Source organism: Marmota monax, unplaced genomic scaffold (assembly GCF_021218885.2).
Source record: "Marmota monax isolate L192 unplaced genomic scaffold, Marmota_monax_Labrador192_F-V1.1 WCK01_AAM20220418_F8-fsc00069, whole genome shotgun sequence".
Classification (NCBI taxonomy): domain Eukaryota; kingdom Metazoa; phylum Chordata; class Mammalia; order Rodentia; family Sciuridae; genus Marmota; species Marmota monax.
Window position 1 is genome coordinate 7,417,513 of NW_026695243.1, and position 23,709 is coordinate 7,441,221.

The 23,709-nt window shown below is 41.8% G+C and overlaps 1 protein-coding gene across 15 annotated transcripts in view; it reads right to left on the reverse strand.

Annotated features, from left to right (window-relative positions):
* The window catches only part of LOC124101322 (protein unc-13 homolog B), a 221,093-nt gene that overhangs the window by 9,135 nt on the left and 188,249 nt on the right, over positions 1-23,709 (reverse strand). For 11 of the 15 annotated variants that reach the window (XR_009226449.1, XR_009226448.1, XM_046457222.2 and 8 more), the window contains 15 exons: positions 23,575-23,621; positions 20,922-21,000; positions 18,701-18,775; positions 17,997-18,216; positions 16,315-16,542; positions 15,572-15,713; positions 13,584-13,753; positions 13,022-13,137; positions 12,506-12,669; positions 11,761-11,911; positions 9,949-10,017; positions 8,168-8,257; positions 7,706-7,834; positions 4,277-4,404; positions 3,577-3,662 (listed from right to left, as the gene is read on the reverse strand). Coding sequence is in view for 13 of the 15 variants with exons in the window: in XM_046457222.2 (XP_046313178.1) it covers positions 3,577-3,662; positions 4,277-4,404; positions 7,706-7,834; positions 8,168-8,257; positions 9,949-10,017; positions 11,761-11,911; positions 12,506-12,669; positions 13,022-13,137; positions 13,584-13,753; positions 15,572-15,713; positions 16,315-16,542; positions 17,997-18,216; positions 18,701-18,775; positions 20,922-21,000; positions 23,575-23,621 (1,894 nt within the window). In the remaining 2 variants the exon portion in view is untranslated. The remainder of the gene's footprint in view (positions 1-3,576; positions 3,663-4,276; positions 4,405-7,705; positions 7,835-8,167; positions 8,258-9,948; positions 10,018-11,760; positions 11,912-12,505; positions 12,670-13,021; positions 13,138-13,583; positions 13,754-15,571; positions 15,714-16,314; positions 16,543-17,996; positions 18,217-18,700; positions 18,776-20,921; positions 21,001-23,574; positions 23,622-23,709) is intronic. The other 4 variants (XM_058578123.1, XM_046457223.2, XM_046457221.2 and 1 more) reach the window with 1 other exon arrangement.

The following is a 23,709-nucleotide window of genomic DNA, read 5'->3' on the forward strand; positions in this document are numbered from 1 at the left end:
TGAACCAGTTCTAAACCTAGAAACTTGAAAAGGCAGCACCAGTGGCCCCTTCCTCCATCCTGTAACAACTCACTAGAAGTGGGGGCAGGGCTGTTCCTAATTCTTCCTTCCAGCCACCTAAAAGTTACTATATTTACATATAATTCTTACTTTCTCTGTCAATCCATTATCTGTTCTCTGGATCCAGGTCCCAATTTCTATAATAAACATTAACTTCTGTGGTATAAACACTAACGGATGAGTGTTAAAACATGTTCAACATTCTAACAAGGTCCAAAGAAAAAGTTGCTTGAGGTTGCTGTTGCTGCTGGTGGTGGGGTTAATCTGCCAGAAGGGGTAATCTTGTTTGCATAACCTTCTTGCCCTGACTTCTGTTGTGCTCCTTCCATTTTTCATCCTTAGAAAGTTTTTTCAACCTTATGATTTTAACTATCTAGTCTGATGATATATCCCCAAATCTCTCTTTGGTTCTGATAATTTTTAGGAAAGGTTTTGATGCAACGTTTCATTGTGCATAATCTAACTTTAGTCTCCATCTCTCACTATCTTAACATCTCCAGGTGAAGTTGAACACAGTATACCAATCAATCTTACCCTCTTGTCCAATGCTGAGTATTATCCTAAATTCTTTCTTCTTCCTCTATACTCACATCCAGTTAAATCACCAACCCCTGATGATTTTACCTCCAAAATGTCTCCATTTCCTTCAAGTCATACTATTACCTGCCTAGGTCTCATCACCACCACCTGGATTACTACGACAGCCTCATTCCCCTTCAGGTTACTCTCCATAGTGTAGCCATAGTGAGTGGCCTTTCCATGATAAATCTGATCATGTCAATCCCTTGTTTAACATGCCAGTGGTTCCCATCTGCCTCAGGATGAAGTCCAGAAGCCTAAACATGGCTTACAACCTCTTATGATTTAATTCTGTCATATCTCTCCATCCTCATCTCTCACTGATCTATCTACTCTCTGAAATGCTAATCAAACTGAACTACTATTTCCATAAATTCATCAAATTGCATTCTTAAAGTACATTTACTTGATTATATATAAATTATACGCCAATAAAGTCTATTTAGAAAACACTTGGTAAAGGATAGCATCTTAAGTTGTCGTTTCACAATCATCATCAATGCTGTCCTTTTATTATCCAGGTGCCTCTCCTTCATTTGCCATCCATATTCTAGGAATCACTAGGTCTAGCAAACACTTCTTTTAGTGTCTACTGAAGGCCATTTTTCCCTTTCCATTCCTCTGCTCTAATCCCAGGGCCAGCCCTTCATCCCTAAATTGTTACAATAGCCCTTCACTATCTGTGTTCTCTGCTTCCACCTCTCCCTGTTCCAGCTGCTCTGTTTTACAGGAGTAAAATCTTGTTAAAATTCTACTTTGTGTGGGGTGGCTCATGCTGTAATCCTAGGAACTTGGGAGGCTGTGGTAAGACGAACACAGTTTGAAGTCAGCCTCATTAACTTAGTGAGAAACTGTCTCAAAATAAAAAATAAAAATAGTTGGGGGTGTGGCTCAGTGGTATAGAGCACCGGGTTTCAATCCTCAGTACTGCAAAAAGAAAAAAAAAAATTCTGTTCATTGATCTTTGCCTATAATGGTTTCTTATTGTTTTTAATTTTAATATTTTTTCAGTTGTAGATGCACACAATGCCTTTATTTTTGATTTGTTTATTTTTTGTATGGTGCTGAGGATTGAACCCAGTGACTTTCATGTGTAAGGCAAGCATTCAACCACTGAGATATACCTCCAGCCCCCTCTTATTGTTTTTAATGGCTTATTCAGTGCTAAGTGCCAGGCAATATGCTAACTATATCCTATATACCTCAGTTGTTTCATCAGCTCAATGAAATCCATGCCATCATCACTCCCATTTTGCAGATCAGAAAAGGGGAGCTCATAGAAATTAAGCAGCTCTGTCCAAGGTCACACGGCTAAATAAGTACTGTGAGACTTGAAACCAATACAGTTGTTCATTCTCTTAAAGCAGTTTTTAACTTCTTTTGTGGTTTATTTTGTTTGTTTTTTATAGTACCAGGGATTGAACGCAGGACTTCATACATGCTAGGTAAGTACTCTACCACTGAGTTACCTACCCAGCCCTTTTTAAAATTTTTATTTTGAGATACAGTCTCACTAAATTCCCCAGGCTGCCCTCAAACTTTGTTATCCTCTTGCCTCAGGTGCCCAAGTAGCTGGGATTACAGGCATGCCCCACAGTGCCTAGCTGGTGCTTGTTTTAAACATTGGCAGAACTCCCTTTGAAAAGATATCTCACCTAGAACCCTATATATGATTGATAAAAGAAAGTTGATTGCTGGCACCAGGAAAATGCTTAAGAGCCCAGACCCTGGGTTTCCCCTTTTAAATTAACTTAGCTCTTCAGATATTTTGGTCTGAAAAACTCTTCTCCATCATGCACTACCCCTTACTTATGGAAATGATTTTTTTTCATGGTTATTTATGTCTTCCCCCAAACCCACTGGAGCTGGAGTTCTTCAGGAGCTGGAGTTCTTCAAGAGCTGGAACCAAATGCATCAAGTTTGGTGAATGTTGCCTGAAAGAGGACTGGTGACCTTCTCGCTAGACTGAGAGGTGAATGTGTATGCTATAGCCTTAGGACAGACCCCGTGTGGGCAGGATGCATCCCCTGCTCTGGGGCTGAATTATAGAATGCATGTGTGTAGTCTGTGGCTTTCACAAATTTAGCACAGATCTTCAAGGTTTCTTTCAACCTCAAAATTAATTGCTTCTAAACCTCATTAAGTTTTGAGAGTATGAGTGTTAGCCATTTCCTCTGCAATCCACCCAAATAACAGATCCAGACTCTACTATGTGCTTGCCCCAGGTCCTCCTCCTCCTAGATCTACTTTAGGGAGCTAGACTAACCTACACAGACAGACAGGAAAGACAGCTAAATAGGTGAGCACAGATGGGTACAGGTGGGAAGATGACACAGGTAGGGAATAGTATCTTTGTGGACCAAGGTGGGAATTGAAAAAAAGAATAAGCTAAATGAATGAGATGAATAATAACATCTGTGGCCCTGCTCTATAGGAGTAATAAGGAAAGAAATGGCTTTGTCACATTAATCCAGAGCAGCTTTCTAGGAAAGTCAGGGCAGTCAGTGCCCAATATGAGAAAATAACAACATCTAGCTATGTATTTAAAGATCTCTGATTGTTTAAAATGGTAAGGATAAGTTTCACAAGACCATTCTCTTGGAAGCTAACTTGCCTAGTTGGATAAGGAAAAGGTTTGCTTGGGAAGAGGAGTCCACCTTTCTGGGAATGCCCACCATGGGATGAGTTGATCTCAGTGTATCCTACACCTACAGGGCCCCCTATTATGTTTCCACACAGAGCCATTTCCATTATTTCCTTTGGCTTTAGCTCTGCCCACCCAAAGTCTCCTAAGGTCCACTTCCTACCATGGCTAGAATCCCTCTAGTCTCATTGCACCATTTACCCAGAACTTATAGTTGCCCAGGAGAGGAATGGACAGCTTACAAGGTGCTTGGGATAGGAGCCTGAAACCCACTGACTTGGGCAGACCCTTACCCTCTAATGCGTATTTCATGTCTTGGGCAAACAGATGCCACATCACTTCTGTGCTGACTTTTCCCACATTCAATTCCTGAGGAAACCTGAATAACAGAAGAAACCACAATCAGAGAACAGGGCAAGAGTTATTTGATGTGATTAATTCCAAAATGCCTACTACTTGGGAGTTCATATTGAAGAGAGGAGAAGCCAAGGGAACGGAGCTAGTTTCATATGGAGAAAAGGAATCCAGGGACTGATAAGACAAGTAAGGGCAAAGGGGATCCCCTGAGGCAAGGAGGGTCCAGGGGAGAAAATGCCCCAAAATAAAGGAATTGAGGCCCAAAGGAGGGTTGAGGGTGAAGGCAGGTCTAAGCTAAATAAGGTGGAGGAGAAAAGGCAAGGGGGTGGGCTCTATGAAGTCCCACTTTAATCACAATGGACAGAAACATACACACATGGTCTCTGGATCCCCTAGGGCTCCCAGCAGCCTCTCACTCCAGGGAGGCTGGCTCAGTCTGGGCAGAGCCCCCCATTATGTTTCCACACCTGTCTCCAGAAACAGTTACCCAGACAGATACAAGGGACAGAGGGACAGACTGACGGACAGGAGGAAGAGGTGGCACTGTAAACATACAGAGATAGGAAAGAAAGAAGCTGTTAGACAGATGGACAGAGCAATCACCAACCAGACAGGGTCATGTAGGGTAATACTCACTGGTTCAGAACAGGTGTATAGGAATTTTTATCTTCCTCTATGATTGACACAATGAGTGTGATGAGTTTGGGCCAAAAATCCAGGTTCCGAATGCTGGGACCTTGTTCCTCTAGAGGTAGCTCCTGCTTCTTGTTCCAGAGTAGACAGTGAGAGACAAAAGAATTGGAGAGTATCTTAAATCTTTCTCTTTTTATTCCCCATCCCATGCCCCTTCCTCTAGATCAGGGACCCTTCCTTGAGCCTGTGTTCCATAAGACTGTCCCTGTTCCATGAAAGGAGTGACTACTAGGAGGCCCTTTCTCTCTTGAAAAGGTCACTTCCCAGGCCCAGGTTACTGCTCTGACAAGCTTGGTCTGTCCAGGAGACATGAAGGTCCCCTTCCTTCTCCTTCTCATTTGCTCCAGTAGATGACTCCCTGGATGAAGTGAGCTCCTCTCTAGTTTCCCTAAGTAGGTATAGTTCTGCAGACACCCTCTTCTAGTGGTATCCCTTCTCTGAGCACCCACTCCCCGCCCTGCCACACACACATATCTCAGCTCTGAGAAGCTCCTTCTAATTCTATGTGAACTACTAGCCAGACCTTGTATGCTTTTTGGCCTAACTTTCAGGAGGGTAGTCTTCTATTGACCCACTAAAGGTCATTGGGGAGAAGACCTGCATCTAAGAAGCTAACTGCCTAGCTGGATAAGAAAAAAGTTTGCTTGAAAAGAGACAAGGGAAGAGTGGATCTCAGGAAAAGAGGAGCCACTTCACATTCAGACCCCAGAAGGGACAAGTAGGAGTTTCTATAGAGATATTGGAGTGGATGTTATTTCTCACTGGGACAAAGGCAAAGGTGAAGCTGCACAGAATGGCAAGAATATGGCTTTTATGTGATGTCATGTCACTGCAAAGTCTCTAACAGTCCTTAATAAACCTGGGTCACTAAGAAGTTACCAGAAACCAAGACAGAATCTAAATCCTATTGATTCTACCTCAGTAAAATCACTTATATACATTTCTTCCTTTTACTTTTTCTGAAACAATTCTGGCTGGCTCTTATCATTCAAGGATCTCCTGACTGGTCTTTAAACTTTACTCCAATACCTCCTCTAGGTATTTAGTGATCTTACTATAAGGGAAATCTCACTGTTATTCCTCTGTTTAAAGTCTTTTAAAGGCCTTCAATTATGTTTAAACTCCTTAGCTTGACACAAATGTTCTTCAGAATATGACCTCTCTCAACCTCATGTCTTATCACTTCTCTTTCCTGTTGAAGACAGCACCACACCATGATCACTACGTCCTTATTACAGTACCAGGCATTCTAAGAACTTTACACATTATTATCTTGTTTGATTCTCAGAATAACTCCATTAAGTAGAATTATTTTCACCTTCATTTTCAGATGATGAAACTGGGGGACAGCAAGGTTTTATGACTTGCTCAAGGTCATACAACTGTAAACAGCAGAACCAAGATTCTCACATAGCTGAATTCCAAAGCCTGATGCTATAACTATCCTAATTAAATTGCTTTTATTTTCTTAAATTAGCATACTCATGTACAATTTTGCGCTACCAAACATTCTATTTTCTTCACATGGTATCCTCTCCTCATTCTTCCAGATCCTTTTTGAAGCTAAGTCTTACTCCTTCCTTAAAACCCAGGTTGAACTTTACTTCTGTGAAATGTTCCCTGACACCCCTAGTCTGGTTAAGATACTACTCCTCTGGGGTCCCAGAGCACTTTCTGTGAAACTCTAGTACAGACCTATCAGAGAACTACAACTACAATAAAATATAATAAAAATAAAAAGAACAATAAATGTAGCAATTTGTTTCCATCTCCAGTAAACAATAAACTCCCCTAAGGCAGAGATGTGTCTTACTCAACTTTATATCTCTAATTGCCTGTTTGTTAAATGAATGGATTGATGATTGAACCAATGACTGAAGGTCAGTAATGGAAATATTAATAATATCAAAGTTTTTCCCCAGTGTAAATATTGAACAATAAGAAAATTAGAATGAGAAAAAGAAAAAGGCAGATAGCAAAATAAAAAAGACTAAAGCAAGTATTTGTATAATTTTCAGGCCCTCTTCAAAGTCTACATTTTATTCTCAGGCTGGAGCACAGGGACCAAATATTCAAATCAATATCTGCATAGCTGAAAGATCAAAAGTGATGATAGTGTTCCCCCCACAACAAGAGAGAATTCATAGATGGTTAACAGAGGAACCCAGAATATAGCAAGCAAAACAAGGACCCCAGAAAAACCTCCCATAGCTGTCAGAACCAATTTTTATAAACCATAAAAGAAGGATGCTTTAAATATATGACTGCTGCAAAAAGCACATTTGGGAATGAGAGGAAGCAGCAAGATCTTAGTCTTTACTAAGGTTCTCCTAGGAAGCATTAAAAATAGAATTAAAGGATAAATGCTCAATAAATTTAGATCAATAGAGTCCTATTATTTGGTCCTATTACCTTTCAAAGTCTATCTCAAATGCCCCTTGTTTTATGTAGCTTTCCCTCATATCTGATCAAGAGTAACTTCCTCCTTGGAATCCTTTCATCCTTATCTCTTTAAAAGAGACCCTTCTAACGGACTACTTTGATTACAGTTACATATATGCTCATAAGACTGAACTTACTAAAGGAGTACTGTGCTTTCCTCAGACCTGGCGTAGGACAGACAAACAACATATTATTTGTTAAACTGAAGGAAAGCTACTCTGAACGGCTATCAAGATATTACTAAGACAGAAACGGTAACTGGGTAATTGGATCTAGAAGGAAGTCCAGGTTTTTAAATGGGGGCCAAAGGGTCTGGGGAAATATATGTAAAATTTGAAGGATCTAGAAATAGATAGTGTCACCAGGCACTGATTTAGGATGCCAGCCTAAAACAGGTGAAACAGCACAGCCTCACAGAAGGAGCAGGTTGGCCTTGAGAATTAGATGGTGAATTATACCACAGAAGACATTGCAGACAAAAGTGACCAGAGAGAAAAGTTAGACTTTCATGAGCCAGGAGTGCAGAGGGACAGCAACAGATCTCAGGGGAAGGCAACACAGACCTTATAGTGATCACTATGAGTCAGAACAAAATTAACCTTCAGCAAGAAAAAACGACCACAACAAACTGAGAATTCCACTACTGAACACCTCAACTGTGCTTAAATATAGGTTCACTTTCTTCAGCACGAAAGTAAAACTTATTGCTATTTCTGTTCAACTCAGGTGTCACATTTTGTCCAAGAGTCCCTGCTAATCCACAAATGTCTCACATGGTTTAGATATTTCATAATCTATAACTCATTTACCCTGAGCACATCAAGGACTTTGTCCTGAGCTCCTTCCACTATGCTTCTTGCAAAAAAAAAAAAAATCTCAGGCTCCAAAGAGTTATAGTCAGCTGGCCCCACTTAACCCCAAATTTCTTACCAGCTGATACTGGCGATTGTATAAGTCATGGCAGTTGTTGAAGATATACTCATATGTGGAGTTCAAACAGGCCTTCACACAATCCTTTACCACCTGGCTGGCTCTTGGAGGGCTCTGCAGTTCTTGTACCTGTTGATTGATAGAAGAAATACAGGCTCAGGGTCCTGCTCACCTATATATGATATCCTCCCCAGCATTCCCCAAACCCACTACAGAGTCTTCCATTCATTTCTGTGTTCCTAGACCTTGCTCTGTGATGAAATTGCCAGGAAAACTGATGGGGAGAATTTACAACTCATCCTTGTTTTCCTACTGTCTATGTACTCTCTCAGAAGTAACCCAGGGAACAGATGTATGGAAATGTAAGCTTAGAGAATCCTGTATCCACCAGCTCTGCCCAGTGATTCTTACTCTCCTGTGATCACATCTTCAGCCTAGCAAATCAGCCCAGTTCATCCTTACCTTCATTCTGAAGAAAGTAATGCTGGTCAGCAAATCCACTGTGGATTTTAAATCCTGAAGCCGCTCAGGGCTCCCAGCAGGGAAATTATTCTGTTACAAATCAAGCAAATGTAAGAGAGGAACAGAGGAATATGAAAATTTTATCTGCCAAAATTCAATCAAAAGTAACCCACTGAGATTTTCTATAGTTGAGCTGGGCAAAACAAACAAACAAAAAAACCTGTGATATTGTCTCCCTCTTTCTTTTCAAGAACCTAAAGACAGGTCCTTCCCCAAAGCAGAGATTAATACTCCACAGCTCAGAAAGCAACACATCCTTCCCACAATCCTACTTTCCATGCAATGTTTTTGTTCAAATGAACACCCCCCTACCCCACCACCCCCAAACACACACACACACAGTTTTCATGGATGAAGGTTCTTACACCCAGTGAGTTCTTCAAAAATTACAATCTAACTGTATATCCTGGAATATAAGTGTAGTCCCACTACATTAAGATCAATCTGAGATCTAGGACCTGTACTTTCATACAGTAGACCCTATCTCTTCTACTATTCTGGAGCCAGATGGTAGAGCTCTGAGCAGAACTTCTTTGGAGTGAGATCCTTAGGATTTTCCTGCATGCCTTACTTCATTCCTTTCGGAATGCGTTTTAGAAGAAGCTGCATGCAGGAGTGAAAGGAGGCAATGAGCCACTCTCCACTTTAAGAGTCAGTTTGTTTGTTTTGTTTTTGTTTTTTGATACTAGGAATTGAACCCAGAGGTACTTTACCATACTGAGCTACATTCCCAGCCCTTTTTATTTTTAGTTTTGTGAGATCCTGCTAAGTTGCTGAGGCTGGCCTGGAACTTGTGATCTTCCCGACTCAGCCTTGTGAGTTGCTGGGATTATAGGATGAGCCACCGTGTCTGGTTCCCAAGGGTCAGTTTTAAAACTTTTGAATGGCTACTTATATGCCAAAAATAAGATATACAGTCATCTCCCCATTATTTTTGCAAATGAAGGACACTGGAAGTACATATAAAACCTCACTTTTTTTTAAAGTTTTTTTTTGAGGTTGTTTTTGTACTTACTTTTTAATGTGTGTACAATGCATTCTCTGTAAATTCACAACATTTAAAGTGAGTAATAAATCCATTCTAAAAAGATGTAACTTAGGAGGAGCTGAAAAAAAAAAACCCATTTCCTTTTCCTGCCCCATCCAATATATCCATCTTCCTACCACAACTATTTCCTCCCTCCATCCTAGGCATGGATATGACGTCACTCTGATACAAATTACTTGCCCATGCCAAGCTACTTTTTTCCTCCAAAATGACATTCTCATGCTTCCCCTGAAAAATGAGGAAAGTATGACAGGCTTCCCTATGTTACTCATACAGGCCTCAGACTCAAGATCCTTCTGCCTTAATCTCCCAAGTAGCTGGGATTACAAGTATGTACCACCTAACCTGACAAGTTTATAATTTTTTAAAGGACACTTTTAGAAGAGGTATCTTCAGGAAACTCTCTAATGGGAATGTTTTCAGACAGTCTATAGAATAATGTTAAGTGGTGTTTGAAAGCCAACTGTCTGTAACAAACAACCTGATTTTATAAACTTCATGGTCCTTGGAGTTAGGAGAACCACAGCTGTCAGTAATACTGGCCACCCAGGAGGGTGTGTGATGACGGACCAATTTTTCCTGTTTTCAGCCTTTATAACCAAGATTGGCCTATGTCTCTCTACTGAATTTGATATTATCTATCATCCCACCTCACAGCCATGTCTTCACTTACTCTGTATGTAGAGAGGTCTATCCTCAGTGAGTTGTGCAGCTGGTCCAGAAGTTTTACAAATCTCTCTTTCTGAGGGTGAAAAACAAATATTGAGGAAAAGAGAGAAAATCTATTCCAGAGACCCCTAAACTACATCAGAAATAGAACTATTTCTGGGTGAGCAGACAGGGTATGGAGGAGACATCTGGCTGGCAACATTTCCTACCCCATCTCTGCCCATGGGGAGAACAAACAATGTAAAGGAAAAAGAAGAGGGGTGGTTCCTTTCCCATTTCTTAGCTGTTCTGTCTCAAACTATGGAATCTTCTCACACTGATGAGGGGAAAGTCAAGTCCCTGGAAAGGGAAACATTCCTTTCCATATCCAAGTTGACAGGACATTACTCGTGTATTTCTGTATCAGTCAGATAAAAAAAAAAATGTCAAGCACATTCTCCAACTTGTTCCTGAGTTCTGAGGTCTCTTGACTTATCTTGGGATAATGCATAGCAATTATATAGCCATAGCCTGGCAGTGAAGATGGAAGATATAAATGGTGAGGCATTTAGAAGACAGTCAGACATGAGGAGTCTCTTTTTATTTTTGGGTACTGGGGATTGAACCCAGGGGCCCTTAACCACTGAGTCACATCCCCAGCCCTTTTATTTTTTATTCTGAAACAGGCTTTGAAGTTGTGATCCTCCTGCCCTAGCCTCCTGAGTTGCTGGGATTACAGGTATGTGCACCACTGTTCCTGGGAAGGGGTCTCTTTTTAAACAACTTTCTAATTTACCTTAATGTATAATTTTTAATTGTTAATTATGTAATACATACTATTTTAATATTGATTTTCATAGAAAAAGTATAATTTAGTGTAGGATCATGTACTTGAAAGCTGTACACAGCATTTTTAGTACTCATGTTAATTATATGTTTAGATATAGATATTGATTATGTCAATTCATGATGGAATGAGACAAAATGAAATATATTTGAATGGCTTAATCAATTACATCAATTCACCTACAGAAAGAACCTATCAACAATAACAAAAAAAAAAGTGATTAATATCAAAAAGCAGGGCTCATGGACTCAATAGATGGGGCAATATAAGCAATTTTATCCCTACAAAGGGACCCTCTGTGATGGGTCAAAAATATTTCTTCTGGTTTATAGCAAATTTATGTCAGGTGACATTATGAGTTAATGATTCAACTTCTCTGGTACTTTAATCCAGAAGAACATAACCTGGAAAGGGAAAATAGTCCAGGTACACACTGTCATCCTCACTTAAGACATCATCAGCCTTATATAATCAGCCTTATATAATCGTAAAAGATTTAAGTCTGATGCAGAGACTAAATAATATTAAGAAAGGTCCATTTGTGGACCTGTAAGACTGAAAAACATGGTGACTTAGCCAAGTTGTTAACCCAGAGAGTTCTGTCTGAGACCAAGTAGCAATCCTGCTAACACTACAGTGGTGCTATCATTTATCTGTGTCTGAGCCTAGTCAATTAATATAATCTACATATCCATAAGGAAAGAAGTTTCATCTATTAAGGTGGCAACTACCTGGGCTGGGGTTGTGGCTCAGTAGTAGAGCGCTCACCTAGCACGTGCAAGGACCTGGGTTTGATCCTCAGCACCACATAAAAATAAATAAATAAAACAAAGGTATTGTGCCCAATTACAACTAAAAAATAAATATTTAAAAAAAAGGTGGCAACTACCTGAATTTTAGGCACATTGACTCTACATAACTGGCTAGGAAAAATCAAATTTTTATTAATTGATAACAAATAGGCATATTATGTGTTTATATCACACTCACCCCAAAGTTGGAGGCTGCAAAGCGGTCAGATGCAGAGACATTGGTAGAGGCGGTTGTGTGGGCATAGTAGGCATTGATGTTGGCCAGTAAGGTGCTCATCACTGCTGGCACACCAGGACACATGTATTTGGATGACAAACATGCAAAATGCCTGAAAAAAACAACATCTTCATTCTCAAAGACTCTGCAGAGCTTTGCAGCAAAAGCCAAGTAGAAATTCAATAAGGTTGTGAAATCAATGATGCATAGCCAGGGAGATCACGACTCTTTGCTTATACAGGGCTGCTTCCTGTGTACAGCTCTAGGGGTAGGCTCACCAATACTTCTCACAACATCAATTATGAACTCCTATTAAGGGAGTCCAGGTTGACTCTGCACACAACTGCTTTCCCTATAGTTTAGTGTCCTCTTCAACTCCCAGGCCAGTCTAGGTCAGCTTGTTGGTCACCCCCACATATATATGAGGATACACATGCCCTGTCTATTCAGGCCTGTAATGTCTGGGCAGGTGTGTGCTTGCGTTCCCTCTTATGCCCTCTTCCATTCCAATTCCTGAATTTGGGAGTAGACAGATAAATACCTTCTTTGAGATACAAACACACTTCCTTTCTTTGCCTTGAGGCATAGAGTGAACTAAAAAATCCTTGCATACTACCCCACACTAAACACCTGTCCACCACATCCTTTTTCCTACAGCCACCCCAAGAATAAGTAGTCAATTCCCAGAGCCCCAGGAGAGCCTTACGTCATAGCCTGATATATGGACTCAATGCCATAGCGCATGGCAAATTCATCCACAATTTCTTGGGCTGTCTCATCAAAGTACACCTTCCATGCATCATCTCCTCGAGCCTCAGGAATCTGGACTCCTCCACTACCCTGAATGTCTGTGAGATAATGGAAAAGGTTCTGCAGGATACAGAACAGAGAAAAGGAAAGAGTTAAATAGAGATTAAAAAAAAAAAAAGCAAAACCAAATACTACTGATAAAGTCCAAGAGAATGTTAATAGGATCCTTATTAATTCTGTCCTTTGAGTTACTGCTTGGTGGCTCCTGAGGCCCCAGCAGGTTGTTCTCACATTAGTAAAAGAGAACTGAGTCTGGGCTCCATCCCTCCCTCAGCCTTCCTGGATAGCACAGAAAGCCAAGGAATAAATGAAAAACAATCTCCAGATCCTCAACCATCTAGCAATCCTCAATGGTTTCTCACTGCTTTCTAGCCCCAGCACACCTCCACACACCTACAAAGGGCTGGCTCACCTCATGGAGGCATGTATACTGCACATGGTACGGGGCTACCTTCTCCTCCCCCTTGATCTCCACATTGATCTGTAGTCGAATAGCTCCCGAGACGGCTGACTTGTCTGTCCTCTTCTCTAAGGATGAAAGAAGACTGGAGATTAACACCAATACAACTACAGACAGTGCAAACAGCCCCATTCTGGCTTAACCCAGGGAAAAAATGGCAAGAACCCAGGAATTTTCCCAATAGGGTGAACTTACTATAGTGACCATACAGTCCACAAATACCCCTATACTAGCTAGATAAGAGAACAGAAGTAGTTAGGAAGCTAAAGGCATTAGGGATGAGAATGAAGACTAAAGGGCCTTCTGCAACCTGGAGAATGTTTAGCCAGAGTGAGTTCCTACCACCACAACTTCCCTATCATCCATTCCTACCCACAGTCAGCTCTCTGAAGATAGGACAGCTTCTGTAGAGAGATATGCTTTGGGGATTAGTGATTTGGTAGATGGGAGATTTGCCCAAATCCCCTCTTGTGCCCTCCTTTCCTAGCAACTTCTTCTGGTCTGGTTTCCTCACCCAGATTGTACCAGACATCCATCTCGCCACTCAGTGTCCGAACCTCGATGATGGTTTGGCCAAGGAAATCATCAGACTCTCGCTTTAGCCGCTGCTTTACTCTTGATTTGATGTCATCATCCTCATCCCACACACGTACCTTAATGCGGTCAGAGGAGTTATGGCACTCACTGTAAGAGATTTAGGCAGGCTCTGTTAGGGAAAGACCCAGTATCACTACTCCTATCACTTCAAATTCCCTCCCAAAAGGTCCATCAACTGTATTTCAGAGCCTGAAAGAGCAAGAGGAGTCAGGGGCCAGTGATACTAAAGTTCCCAGCTATCCCTTAGCTTGAGTAGTTGTGTGTGTCATTATCTAGTCCTTATTACCTTGAAACAAAGAAGGAGAATGTGTAATCAGGGTCAATTTTGACTTTCTCTGCAGCTGTCTTAGCAATAGTAACAGGACAATAGCTAGACATGCCAGAGACCTAGGAAGCAACTACTTTGCTCCCTCCCCAGCTCTGAGACACGAAGTCAGTAAAGGTGCTAGATGTTTTTGGTGGGTCCATCTTATCTGCTTGTTAGCTCTCTATGTAAATCCTCCATCTTTTCAACTATGTGCCTGGTGAACTTCTATTTTCCTTTATTATTCCCTTGAATCACCATCTCCTCTATGGTGTTTGCTTTGGATAAGGGAACTGCCCAGGTTCCAATCATGTTCTCTTCCCCAGAAGTTGTTTTCTGGATCCTGTTCTCTCACCCAAAAGTTGTACTCAGTAGACTTTGCTGTTTCTTTTTCTATGTTCTTATAATATCTTTTCACATTTCTGTTAAAATATTTCAGTGTAACTACTGCTGAACTGAAAAATAATGGACCAATCAACATTGAGCTTCTTGAAACCAGGGAGTGTCTTGTTCACTTTGATACACACAAAGGTGTAGAGAGTCTTATACAAAATAGGAACTTAAGTTTATTTACTAAAAGTGAGCAAAAATGACCACAGAGCCAATTCACTTAAAATTAGTCATAGAGTCAAGCAGAAACCATTCAGATTCTCAAAGAAATGGTTGCTTCTTCCAGAAACTGTTGCCTTGGATTAGAGATTAATTTTACACCACAATTCTCTTCCACACAAATTCTATGAGGAGTCAACAGAAGACGGCTTCTACATAGCCATCTTCTTAGCTGATTCAGATCCAAAGTCCTGATCCCTAGGCATTAAAAGTGGGAAGATGAAGCATCTGGATTCTCCAGATATTAGTCCAACTCCTAGGCCAGAGTTCACTATTTTTCAAAATCAACCTTTACTGTCATATAAAATAAACTATAAAAAATGAGTTAATGGAAAAAGAAAGGAGGTGAAAGCTGAGACAGGAAGAAAAGTTTCCCTGAAGGGAAACAGAAACTTCTCCAGACCCCAGATTTCCATCTTCAAGTCAGCATTATCCAGTTACAGGACAAGGACATTCTTTCCTCACTCCTTAGAACAACCCAAACCTAGCTGAGTAGGGCAGCACACATCTGTAATCCCAGTACTCAGGAGGCTGAGAAAGGAGGATCACAAGTTTGAGGCCAGCTTCAGCAGTTTAGTGAGGCCCTAAGCAACTTAGTGAGACACTGCCTCAAAATAAAAAATAAAAAGGGCTGAGGACATAACTCATTTAAATTCCCATTGGTTCAATCCTCAGTGTCCAAACAAAAGAAAAAAAAGGAAAAAAGAAAGAAAGCCCAACCCTTCCTAGACAGGGTGACAGGGCTGGAAAGTACAACAGGGTAGTTAGAAAAAGAAAAATGGGGTACCCAGAGATCTCATAAATACTCAGTTAAGAAAAGGTATGGGCAAAGTGCTATGTCTAGACAAAGAATGGCTGCTGCCCAAGTGAGGAATGTGGGAAATGGGATTTCTTCACTGCCTTTGCCTCTTCCCAGGACTCCAGAAAAGCAGGATGTAATGCTGCTTCTAAAATACACAGTCTCAGGTAAGACAAAACCCTCTGTAACTTACAAATGGAACTTCTCCTCCCAAACAGGATTCAAGTTTCCAAAAATGGTCTTGGTACGCTTCTTGGTTTTACCAACTTGCACAGTCACATAAGGGTCACTGGATCCTGTTTTGTCCTTGGCTTGTAAGCCCTGGGCACATACCACTGCAACCCAAGCACATACAGGGGGCTTCAGATTAGACTTCAGAGTAAGTGAGGAGCCCTCACTCATAGGCTCTTCCCTTAGAGCAGCCTCCCTCTTCCTATGCTCCTCCATAGCTATATGTAGTCTTGGGCCACTGCCTTTCTCTTAAAAACTAGCCCTAACAATTCCAGCTCCCTACCCAAACCCTAAATAAATAACAATTTACCCCTCACTGCTACATCCCTCTAATGTATGCATGCTTCAGTTCCATTAACCTGGTTAATAAATTACTAGTTAACTATTCCCTGGTCACCTATCTCTCCCCTCCTCCCATCTTGAGCTCTTATAATATCAAACTGCTAACCAAGTGGACAGTGTCAGGGTATCATAATACAAATCCTGTATTATGGTTCACATGGTTTGGAGTTGCCAATCTTGCCTCTTCCAGCACTGACTGAGTCTAGATGAGGAGGAGTATTAAATAATGAGGCTCTCCCTCTTCCCCTTAGTTCTATCTTCTTTCCCCCCAGTCACTTGCTCCCTCATACTCAAGATGCTTCTTCCCCAGGCTCCTCTCCATAGCCCAGGAATCCCTGTCCCCTCCAATTTTTGCCAGCTCACCAGTGATGGTAATCTTGGCTGACCATTTAGAAGTGCCATCCAGTACACTCTGCTTCACTGTTTTCATCTGCTGCACGTGGGCTACTTTGCTCACTGTGAAGACATCCCTGATAACTTCAAAGATCTCCGGCTTATTTCGCTCTCGGATCTTCATGCGGTCCTTCATGGCCATGATAATGTTCTGTGTCCGGTCCTCAGCTCCATGTTTAGAGCTCTTTTCTGCAGCCCCTGAAAGATGACCAGATAGAAAGCAGGATTAACCAACAGACCACCTACTAGACCAAGGTTGAGCTGAGGAACAGTGCCTGGGCGAAGATGTGTAGCAGTGGGAGAAGCATAGGGAGACTGGAATATCTCTGGGTAGAGCCAGTTACTATGGGGCCTGCTGCTTGGCTAGTGGGGCCTGCTGCTTGGCCAGTGGAATCTGCAACTCAAAGGGTAGCAAAATCTGGATAATTGTGATGGGGGTTCATTTACTATTCATTTGTATATGTAGGTAAAATTTTCATCAACTCTCCAACTCAAAATAACACCAACAGATGTCTGAGTTATCAGGGAATGGTGGTAGATGAGCTTAACACAACCCATCTCATCCATGTCAAGCATGATACAAATCCCAGAACTCAATGTGGCACAACAGTTGGGCTCTGTCTTATGCCTCCAGTGTGGTATTATAAGAAAAGTATGGCCTTTGGTGTCAGACAGACTTGGGTTCAAGTCCTGGCTCTACCATTCCTAGCTCATGAACTAGTTTTTTTTTTTCCTAAGGGGAGATAATGATGTTTATTTCTCAGGGCTGAAATAAGCATTATTTCAGACAGTATATGTAAAAACCTAGCCCAGAACCTGGCATCTACAGGTACTCAATAAATGGTCACTATGATTATTTTTCCCTTTTTCTACTACAATCCTTAAAGTTTTCAATACTATGGCTTGGTTCTGGGTAACACCTGGGAAAACTGAAGGAGGAGGAGAATACTTTCCAACCTCCCGCTCCCCTGCTTTTTCTGGGACCCAGCAACAGCTAGTACTAGTCTGGCAGAAGGGGAGCAGGGAGACAGAAGCTTTGGGCGATACAACTTCCCCTGACAGGAGCTAGCTGTTTTCCTGTTCCCATTCTCCCCACTCCTCATGATAATACAAGTCACATATATAGTTTCTCTTGGGAGACTGACACACTGTCCTGGACAATAGACTCCATCTATTTGAAATTTCTATTCTATTGTCTAAAATCTCAATCTACACACAAGGAGTAAATGATTCCTTTTGTGGGTTCTAGGGTTTAGACCTCAGGAAGTTCCTCTGTGAAGCCTGGAACCTCATGGAACTCACTCTCTCTTCTTATTAGTTTTAGTCCCTGATTAAACAAGTTCTAGTCATTTAGGAAATAAGGCTACTGTATACACTATTCAAGTTTAGCCTCTAGGATCAACTCAATCCTGGAAGAGATTCTAGCTGTCAAAAGAATATAGAAAGCTCAAAGAATTTTTGCTAAAGGTGCTTAAGAGGGGACTATAAGATTTGTTATCTGGAAAGGAATCACCCCTTGAGTTTGTACCCTACCTTCTCTGAAAAGAATCAGATGGACTGGTGGTTCAGCCAACATAACTCTCCACTGCAAACTATTTTGCAGAGGCTCTATTGCCCTGACAGTCCAACCCTCATCCCACAGGGGCACTCACGCTGCAGGCAGTCGGCGTTGAGCAGGTCCTGGCACTTCTCATGACACTTGACCCCACACTGGCTGCAGCGCATGCCTTGCCGGGCAATGCCCCAGAGTAGGCCTTCACATTCATAGCAGTAGGTCGGGGTGGTAGCTGACCAGACTTCAAAGTTGTGTGGTGTGGTACATGAGATGGGGTAGATTAAGGCCTGCAGGGTTTTCTTATATACATGGGATTTCTGAAAAATACACACCCAATTATCCACCTGTGATTTTAGGACTCTGCGGGGAGATGCCAGAACAGAGACCCTGTGGGACAATTAGGACCCTGGTTCTTCCTCTGGCAATGGAAAAGATATGCTAGCCTGGCCTAGTCCATAGCCCAGCCTAGCTGAAAGAAGCTCTGAATATAGTGTGTTCCTGGTCATCTAACACAGGTTAGACCTGATGCTGGGTCTGAGCCTTATCCTAACATTCACGCTTTCTGGGGAAACAGAGGGTACTAGGCCTACCATAGAATCCAAGTTCAGTTGTCAACCCTTCAAAATGAGACTCTGGTCTGGTCTGCCTCTCCCCATATAGAAAACTGGGACTTGTTGCTATCAATATGTTTCATCAGAAATGTGTGCCCTATACTCTTGAATTCCCAGTTAGCGCAGCCACACCAGAGATGATCACCAGTCCTGAGGCCAGTGAACTTGTGAAAGCCCACGGGTCACTTACCAGCTCTTCATCCTTAAGAGAGGTACGTGTAGCCATTGCCGAAGTAATCCCTGCCTTCCGGGACTGGACCAGTGACTGTGAGAGAAGACTTGCTGTCAGCCCTGGCCATGACCAAGAGCTGGCAAAGCCCCAGGGAAGGAGCTTCAGTGACCAAAGTCACTTGACTATCACTCCATTCTGTTTTCACTGTCACTCACAAGTACTGCCCCTGGGCAACAGGTAACAAGTATCTCAAGTTCTGCAAAACTCAAGGCCAGCAGGAGACTGTTCTAACAATGTTAGAAACAGCACTTCCTTCAGGACATCCACAATCAAGAAGGATTTCTCCTTCTCTCACTATCTTTAGGTATCCTACCCCACAGAAACTCCTTGTTTATATGAAGGCAAAGGAAAATGAAAAGCTTAGAATGATAGAAGGAAACAAGTTACAAGAATAAGAGAGGCACACAATTCTGTCAGAGTCACATTCAATGACTATCACTAGAAACAATGATTCTACGCTAACCCCTATTCCCTGGTACCTCCCCATGCCCAGTCCTTGGGGGACTATAGAGGCCAGCAGCCCAAATGATCAGGGCACTTGGCAAGGAAAAGGGCAATGCAGTCTCAGTTAAATCCAGCAAGGCACAGAGTTAGGTCTGAAAGCCAGGGCTGTCTTGTTAGCCAGGCTCTTGAGTAGAGGGATTCTTGTGTCTGCCAAGCCTAACCTTTAGGGGGGCAGCTCCTGAGACACGTGGTTTCCTTAAGGCAGTGGGCACTGGGCAGACACAAATCATCGTATCAGGCTAAGCAAAAAATCAGCTGGGAGGGGCCCAAGTGATTTGGGATATGGACTCAGAGGACAGGGAGGGGCTCTGGAGACACTCACCATAGCCTGCACCGAGGAAAGCAGAGAAAGGAACAACATGATGTTAAAGCCCCCAAGGGCCTGAATACTTTCAGAGGCAACTGAGAGATCAGTCCCCATATTATAAAGTAGGAAACATGTCCCAACCCCATCTGTCTCTATCCAGTTCAACCCAGACAGCTGACCAGGGCCCAGGGCCTAGAGCTCCTACTCTAGAGTTAAGCCACAATAAAAGACAGACAAGGGTAAAAGACAGAGTAGTAAAAATGAGACATGAGCTAGATACTTGCTGGTAGGTAAGGAGGGAACAGAGGATGAGAAAAAAGAAAAGAAAGATGGGATGAGAAATAATAAAGTAGGGAGGATGGTAATAAAGAGATGACATCAGATTTTACCTTCATCTGGCTAGATAATGGAAGAAAAAGAGGGGAAAAAAGAGAAACAAGATACATAAATGATAGAAAATAAAGGAAAGAAAGAAGAGAAAAATATCAAATGACACTTTCATTCAGCCAGCTAAGGAGGAAGAAACCAAAGGGAGAAAAAGAACATGGAATGGAGAAGAAAGAAAAGGAGTGGATAGAAAAAACCAGAATGGATAGAATAGGGAGAAAAAAGGGAAGAACCAGGAACAGTAAATGGAAATAAGGAAATGGTTTAGATCTTACTAAATCTGAACCCTTATACTTTATATTGAGCTTTAGGACTCTGGGACTCTGAGACAGCCTGGGCTCTCCCCTACCCCTGTGACCCACAGACTATACAAAATTCCTTGAGCTGATCCTGCCTCAGAATGTACGACATGGAGTGGGAGCTTCTAGTTATCCTAGAGGTCCCAAGATTAACTTTAACTTTTACATCTATTGCAATATAATCCTACAAATGTTTATCATTTCCTCTCAGTGCCAGACATTCAGTTAACAGAGAGAGTCTACAAAGTTTATATCTTAGGATGACTTTCAGTTGACTTCCAGAAAGCTCCAGTCACGCTCATCACATATACGCTCAATAATCCAGATCAAGGGCTAGAGGCAGTTTACAACCCAGGGCATCAAAGAGAGCTATAGAGATTTCTAGAGGATTAGGAGACCTAAAGAAAGACCCCAGAGTCCAGCTCTGAGGGTCTGAGCCACAAATGTTCCAGGCAGGAGCTTGACCTACTAAGGTGCCTGGAGCTCTATGGAGTGAGGCACAACAAGGTCCCCTTGAAGCTATTATAAAGTCTCAGGAAGGTTCTAAATGAATAATCATCACACCAATGATGATCTGATCTGGAACACTAAATGGACCATTTCCAATTCTGATAGCTTGCCAAGATCCAATGAAGATTACCCCAAGGATACTGCCTAATCTTACACACGAGTCTTCACTCACCAGATCACTGACAAGTGGTAATGGCTTTTTTCTGCGTAGGTCTGGCATGCTGTCGATGCCATAGAGCCCTCCAGCCGGCCTGAGGAAGGAAGGAAATGTGTTAGGACCTTCAGCCCTGACTTGAGTTACTAGCAGGTTCAGAGTTCCATTCTCCTTTATCTCCTCTACCCAGAGGAAGATGAACTAACCTTCATCATGTGCTTTCAAAAGGATAAAGGAAGACAGTAAGTAAGGGAGATAAAGCCACAGAAGGAGCAATGGAATATACTCTTGGAATGTCATTAAGGGTCTCATGTGGTTTTAAGCAAGGACTGAGAGCTCCTTTATCCTACTGGAATAGTTAAGATATATCTGTTTATTTGAAGGCACCTGTGCTTCTGAAAGCAAGTTAGAAATTGGTGGTCAAGAGGACTCCTGCTCACACACAGGCCAAAGACACTGTTCTCCAAACTCTTGTTTCTACAGAAGGAACCTACTGCCAATGCAAGCAAGACTATCAAACAATGACATATAGAATGGGACCCTCTCTATTCAAGAGTAAATGAATCATCTCCTTTAAAAAATAGGGGAGAGGGGGCTCTCCATTGAGAGAGAAGCTCTCCTAATCAAATTGAAGCAGGTAAGGCGGGGATGGAAAATTACCAAAATACCATTTGGTGTGGGTGGTGGGAAAGTTCCACTTAGGAAGAACAGCAAAGGGACTCTGAGAGTCTGGCCTAGTCCTGTGGACACATTAACAGAGACTAGAAAATATTATAGCTAGAGGAACTGTAAATTTCTAAAATTTGTATACTTCACTATACATATTAATTTTGTTATTTGTGTGTTCTTTCATAACTATATGCAATAAAAATAGAAGGTTGCCAACAGAACATCAATCTTACATTGAGATAACCTGGATTTTAGTTCCACCTCTCCTAATTCCCTATAAATCTTCTGCCAATACTCCTTCTTCTCTCTGGGTCTTGGTGTCACTTCCATAAAATGAGGTGGATAGGTTACAAAATTTCTCTGGCCTTTTGGATGCTGAAACTCTGATCCTCAATGAAAAGAACTCATATACTTAGTTTCAATGAAGCAATAAGGAAGGCAGGGAAGCTGGGCTAGAAACTGCTGGTTTAAAAAAAGTCTCATAAGAATAAGCAGGTACTTCAAGCAATATAGGCAAATAATGGAGCCACAAAATGGGTCAAGGCCAGAAGCTGGAATGGTCAACTCAATATGTTAATTTCTAGTAAACTAGCTCCCTGGGCATTAGCAATGGACTTTGTTTTTAATGAAATTACCAGTCCAAGGGAAGTTCTATACTTGTGACAGTTTCTAAGGATTATGCTGAAGGAAAGAGAAGACAAAAGGGAATTTTTAGAAAACCTTTACATGGTTCCATTTAAGAATAAGTTTGAATATGTTCTATTGGCATGGGTATATTTTAAAATTATTAGAAGAAAAAAAAAACAAAGTTCACTGAAGAAGAAACTGCTGCCACAAGCTTAGAACTAATTCTAAAAATGATAATATGTACCACTTAAGCCAAGAAGTTTTGCAACATAAATGATCTTTTGAAAAAGAGACAGAGGTAGCTCATTCACCCAATTTGACTCCTGATTTTAAAAAAGACCAATCACGGGGCTGGGGCTGGGGCTCAGTGGTAGCTTGCCTAGCATGTGTGAGGCACTGGGTTTAATTCTCAGCACCACATAAAAATAAATAAATAAAATAAAGGTCTATCAACAACTAAAAATGTATTTTAAAAAAAGACTAGCCACAAAAAAAGAAGTATGTAAAAATATAGTAGAGGGCTGGGGATATAGCTCAGTGGCAGAAAACCTGCCTAGCATATGTGAGGCCCAGGGTTTGATTCCCAGAACTGGAAAGAAAAAGAGAAACAAAGAAAGAACAAAAGAACGAACTAGATAATTTTATGATATGACGTTCTTCCGTCCACAGAAAAGAGGAGGTGATTACTGAGAATTCAGATGTCAGAAGCCTTTGTAGGGCAAAGGGAAAAGGAAGGTCAGAAAACTAATTGGCAGTGTATGTGGGGGAGAGTGAGGCCCCAGGGGGGCACTTAAACTCTTCTCTCTCCTAAGAACAGTCAGTCAGTCACAGGCAGCAGTCCAGAAGCTTAAATGACTCTCTGGTGCAGTCACATGAGCCTGAAATTCCCAGACAAGAAGCACAGACTGCACACACAGAGCTCAGAAGGGATGTGACTTAGTCTTGACTACAGTGGAATGGAATAAGCAGGTGACTCACAACAGCTGAAGCCCAGGGAGTACTCTAATCAGCTATACCATCAACAATGAAATGGAAAGAAAGTGTTTCCAAATGCTGGTTTTTCCCCCTAATGTCCTCATTTTTAAAATAAAAAGTATATCGCCACTCTGATTCAATGGATCAGCAATCAGAGAGGCAAGGATGGGAGACTCCCAAAGCTCCCTCCCCTATCCCAGGGAATTCACAGCAAAGCTCCCTCTTCTGCCTTTAAGAATCAGCAGTTCTCTCTCCTGTCCCAGGGAACCAATCTACGGTGGAAACTTTTCCCTCCCTAGGGTCCAGCTTATGGAGCTGCCTCCACTGTTTCCCAAGGGAAAAGCTAAATGCAGAGAGAGGCAGCATATCATCCATAGAAAACTTGTATGGAATTACTTACCCTTCTGGAAGCCACTGAGGCAGAGAAGGGTCACCATCATCTGGAATCTTTTAAAAGAGAAAAACATGTTAGATCCTAGGAAAGAAGGGGCATTCAACACATAGCAATATAGCCAGCCTGATTCTAAGCCAATAA